General features: G+C 40.2%; 1 protein-coding gene across 1 annotated transcript in view; it reads left to right on the forward strand.

Moving 5' to 3' along the window:
• The window catches only part of LAMP1 (lysosomal-associated membrane protein 1), a 31,098-nt gene extending 27,513 nt beyond the window's left edge, over positions 1-3,585 (forward strand). Inside the window, exons 8-10 of the mRNA XM_006883808.1 lie at positions 284-350; positions 432-602; positions 3,446-3,585. Of these exons, the coding sequence (XP_006883870.1) occupies positions 284-350; positions 432-602; positions 3,446-3,585 (378 nt within the window). The remainder of the gene's footprint in view (positions 1-283; positions 351-431; positions 603-3,445) is intronic.
• Positions 3,586-5,530: the final 1,945 nt, after the last annotated feature.

Consider the following 5,530-nt stretch of genomic DNA (forward strand, 5'->3'; position numbering starts at 1 on the left):
TGATATTGAGCTTCTCCAGCGGTTTTTTCCGCAGATGTAATCGATCTGATTTCTATGCATACCATCAGGTGAAATCCATGTGTATAACCTGCGTTTATGTTTCTTATAAAACGTATTTGCAATGAATAGGTCATTGATTGTACAAAATTCAATCATAGATCCTTTTTAAAACTAGAAATATTAAAAGTAAATATTATCATATGGCCTCTCAACTTTGACCAACCTCCCCTCCCAAAAATGAATCTAATATATTTGATTCAGGATTATTTTCTTTCTCTTTAAGAATACAACGTCTAACCAGTTTTTCCTACAAGGAATCCAGTTAACTACAACGCTTTCTGACGCCAAAGGTAAGACTCCATAATTTATAGAAATGTGCCTCCCCACCCAGGATTTCCCCAAATAACCAGATTTCTTAAATGCATTTGCAGACCCTGCTTTTAAGGCTGCCAATGAGTCACTGAGGGCACTTCAAGCCACTGTTGGGAATTCTTACAAATGTAATGCGGAGGAGAGCATTCAAGTTACACAGGCATTTTCTGTCAACATATTCAGCGTTTGGGTCCAGGCTTTCAAGGTGGAGGGCAACGAGTTTGGCTCTGGTACGTAGCACTGACTTGGATGTTCACGGTGGCGGTAGGCACTGAAGTGTTTAAGACCCTTTCACAGTCCTCACATCCTGTGGTTCTATTTTGGATACTAAATAGCTTCTATGTTGGGAGCAAGGAGTTGGTGGTGGAAACTACATATTTCTCTACAAAGAGCTGTTTTCCGTTCTTAATTTTTTTGAGGGGAAAATTGCCTTTCCTGTATTCTCTTTTAGAAAGGCTCACCATTATCTGAGATATGAACACATGGCACAGCATAAGAATAATATTTTAAGAAATAGTTGTGGTTCTTCTATGAGAGTTGAATATAAAAATACATCTACTTAATCTGCCTCACAAGGAGCAAGGGAACACTGCATGGTTTAAACTCAGGAAAACTGTGCATCAAGGTTGTATCCTTTGTCTGTACCTGTGCAGTTTGTATGCTGAGCAAATTCTTTGATTTGTTTTGGTTTTTTAATTAAGATTTTAATGAAAGTTTATAGATTTGGATTTCCATTCATTCATTATTGCACATTTTCCTCCCTGCCCCCACCTCCTCTTTCCTCTTTGAAAAGAAAAAAATTTTTTCATTGTTATACAGTCCCCATCTCCCAATCCACTTAACTGTGCAGCTTTTACTCTGGACTCTTGTCATGAAAATAATACCTAATCTTATATTTCTTTTATACAGTTCTCTCCCTCATCTGTTTCAATGCAGTGTACATTATTTATCCCCTCTTTTCTTAGATTCTCCTCAACCTTGATGTCAGTCCCAGTTTACAACAGTGGCACTATGCAGTATTTGTCCTTTTGTGACTGATATATTTCACTCAGCATAATGTCCTCCAGGGTCACCCGTTTTGTATAATATTTCATGAGTTCCTTGCTTTTCAATGCAGCACAGTATTCAATTATGTATATATACCACAGCTTCTCTATCCACTTGTTTGTTGATGGGTACTTAGGTTGTTTCCAACTCCTTGCTATTGTGAACAAAGCTGCGATAAACATGGGTGTACATATTTTTGCTTGGATGTTGGTTATGGTCTCTTTAAGGTATATTTCCAGTAGTGGAAATGCTGGGTCAAATGGTATCTCTATTTGCAAATTTTTGAGAAAGCACCACACCACTTTCCACAGTGGTTGCACCATTTTACACTTCCACCAACAATGAATAAGGGTTCCAGTTTGTCCGCAACCTCGCAAGCATTTGTTGTTTACTGCTGTGTTGAATTTTGCTTTTGTTACTGGGGTTAGATGGTATCTCATAGTTGTTTTGATTTGCATCTGTCTTAGAGGTAGGGGTTTTGAACATTTCTTCATGTGCTTGTTAGCCATCTGAATGTCTTATTGTGTCAGTTCATATCCTGTGCCTATTTTGTAATTGGGTTGTTTATCTTGTGGTGTGAGCAAATCCTTTGTGAAGCTGGATTCTGTGAAGGTTATGTGTCATCAGGATCAGAGGAAGACTCATAAACCCCTGTTACGTAGATGACACAGTCTTACTTGGTGAAAGTGAGGAAGACTTGAAGAACTTGCTGCAGAAGAGCAAATACTACAGCCTTCAATATGGATTGCATCTCAACGTGAAGAGAACAAAAATCCTCACCACTAGATTGATAAACAGAATAATGAAAGATGGAGAAAAGATTGAATTTGTCAACAGTATCATCTTACTTAGATCCACAATCAACATTGGTACCAGCAGTCAGGAAACATATTGCATTAGGCAAGTCTACTGTCAGGGACTTCTCCTTACTGAAGAGCAGTGTCAGTTTGAAGACTAAAGTGTGCCTGGCTCAGGCCCTGGTCGTTTTAGTCACTTGTTGTGTGCCCAAGAGTTGGACAGCGAATAGGGATGACCGAGAAGAATTGATGACTTTGAGCTCATGGTGTTGGAGAGCAGTGCTGAATATCCTGTGAACTGCCAAAAGAGCAAAATACATCTTGGAGAGGGTGTAGCCAGAATGCTCCTTGAAGGCAAGGATGACATAGCTTCATCTCATACTTAGGGCATGTTGCTGGGAGAGGCTGTTTCCTTGGAGAGGGACAGCATGCTTGGAAATGAGGGTGAGCAAAATATAGAAAGATCTTGGAAGAGATGGATTAATACAGTGACTGTGGCAGTGTGCTCAAGTGTATCAGAGATGATGACACAGGATAGGAGAAGGTTCAGATCTATTGTTCATAGGGTTGCTTTGAGTCATACCCTACTCAAGGGCACATACAACAACATAGATATATTGGAAGGCTCTAGTGGCCTACTATAAGAAGCTGCACTGTGATTCCAAAGGCATGCTGTTAGAATCCACCAGCTACTTCATGGGCAGTCTATGTGATTTATTGCCTCTGAAAGCCTTCTGAAGGGTCAGCTATGAGTCATTTCCTACCCAGCAGTACATAACAGCAGCATTCTGCTTAATGGCCCTGATTGCAGCACAGCTTTCTTGCTTCAGTGACAACTGACTGGCAGTTTTTTGTACTAATGTGGCACCATATTGTTGGGTGCCATTGATTGATTCCAATGCATTGACTGTTGGCTGGAGTAGAACTGTCTGGTAGTGTTTAGTGGAAGGTGTCTCTATAGGAGCTAGCTGGTAGGTTTGAATGGCAGACCTTCAGCAGCTGAACACTTAGCCTTAGGGTGCATTTGTGGGACCGTGACTTTGCAGCCATGCAGAAAGCTCCATTCACTTCTACATAATTGTTAATTGGAATTTGTAGTCTCCTACCCAGGTTTCATGTTCATTGCCCTGTTGGAGAGTGGGAAGAGGTGAGGTGCAAAGATATACTTATTTAGAAGATCTGAATGGTGAAAACAAATGTGACCTGTGCACCTTTGCTTTTCTTTTCAGTGGAAGAATGTCAGCTGGATGAAAATAACATGCTGATCCCCATTGCTGTAGGTGGCGCCCTCGCAGGACTTGTCCTCATCGTCCTGATTGCATATCTCATTGGCAGGAAGAGAAGTCATGCTGGGTATCAGACGATTTAGCATTCACACACGCTCTCCACCACCGTAGATCAACAGCAGTTGCAAGAGGTCTATATTAATTTTCCCTGAGCTTAAATTGGTATTGAAAGGGAGGCATCCTTTCTTGCAAAACTGTTTTCCAAGTCTGCTTTATCAAATGTGAAGTTCATCTTGCAACATAACTATGCACAAAAGAGTTAACTATGGAATGACGGTGTTAATTTTGCTAACTTGGTTAAATATTTTGCTAACTGGTTAAATATTAATATTTACCAAAGTAGAACTCTAAGGTAAGGGTAAAAGCGCTTTTCTAAATTGGCACTGGCTCCGCTATCATTTGACTTTCTAAGACTCTGGTGTTTGGTTTCTTCATTCTTCACTGTATTCAGAGTTAAGCCTTACAAAGGGAAAATCTTTGGTCTTAACACTTGTAACTGATGAAGGTTAGCTAACTGTTAGGCTGACACATTTAATAAATTCATAATAGTAGAGAAAGAGAAACTTTAGTGCTCCAAAAGATGACAATAAGAAATGCTTAAATTAAGCTTTAAAAACCAGGACAGGCTTGGCCCATATAGGGGATGAACAGTTCAATATTCGAGCATTACCAAGTTAATTGGACGATCCTTTGGTATTTTTGATGCTCTGCCACTGAAGAGCTGGCACTTTTTTAAATATAAAAACAAAAAATGGGTGTTATTTTTATTTACTTTTTTTGTAAAGTGATTTTCAGTCTTCTGTTTGAAGTTCAGAGTGATCCTATTTCTGCACTTGTGTACAATATAGATTTCACTCTACTGATTTCTCTGCTTAAAGCTTGGTTGGGGTTGTACACTTTAAGGATCAGTTCATATGTAACGCATTGCCTGTAACAATGCTAATAAAAAATCTCTTTCTTTCTTTGTCTGGACCTAGTGCTTTTGTTAACCAGGAGTGACATCCTCTTCCTAAACAGCATGCCTCTGGAATGAACTTATTTTTTTTCTATGAACTTTGATAAATGGCAATAAATGGCAACAGAAGGGCTTTTTAAGGCCTTTTGTTCACAGGGTCGCTGTGAGCCATGCTCGAATCTACAGCAATCAATAAGTGCTTTGTCAGCTGAAAAATCAAAGAAAAATTATGTTTATGTCTCTCTAGGTGTTAAGTATGTGATAGTAATAACCACAGATGGGGCAAGGGTGTAGGGGCAGGTGGTGCACTATGGCGCCTGGTTTTTGAAGAGTTGATGCTGTAGCCATTCTTCTGGGTGGTAACTGGAGGAGAACATTAGTTGTCTCCTAAGATCAGTCTTAAGTGATAGCAGCATGGCCATCTTGGTCTCTGGTTAAGACATGCATCAAAGTCATGCATAACATGTACAAGGTGAAAACAAGAAGAGGCGAGAACCTATGGTTTCTTTACAGAAAAATAACAAGCTACTACCAAAAGGCCATCTGTTTCTGTTTTACTACAATCAGGGTCTCAGTGGGAAGGGGTAGTGGGGCTAAAGTTTTAATACCTTCATTAGTTTATGAGATGTAGACAAAGGCCTGCTGTGATGGGATGCCATTAAAAAGATCCCGACTCTGGATCCATAGGTGATGACTAAAGGACAGAGTAGAGCTGCCCTTCCGAGGTTCCTGGACTGTTAAATCTGCAAGAGGGAATGGTTGGTGGCCTAGTGGTAAGGAGTTGCACTGCCAACCCAAAGGCACGTGGTTTGAATCCACCAGCTCTGAAGGGGAAAGATGGACAATCTCCGCCCGTGTGCTTTACAGCCTCTGAAAACGTCATGAAGGGTCAGCCATGAGTCGGTTCTGACTCATGGCATTATAGACTTTCTCCCATGGCGCTGCAGGCAGGTCAGAACCTGCAATCTTGGAGTTAGCCAACTGTTTAACCATTGTGCCACTAGCGCTCTTTTTTTTTCTTCTTCTATATTTTATTAATTTTCATAAACATTTACAGAGATTTTGGGTTTCCA

This window comes from Elephantulus edwardii, unplaced genomic scaffold, assembly GCF_000299155.1.
Source record: "Elephantulus edwardii isolate Elephantulus edwardi_28Jun2011 unplaced genomic scaffold, EleEdw1.0 scaffold00030, whole genome shotgun sequence".
NCBI lineage: Eukaryota > Metazoa > Chordata > Mammalia > Macroscelidea > Macroscelididae > Elephantulus > Elephantulus edwardii.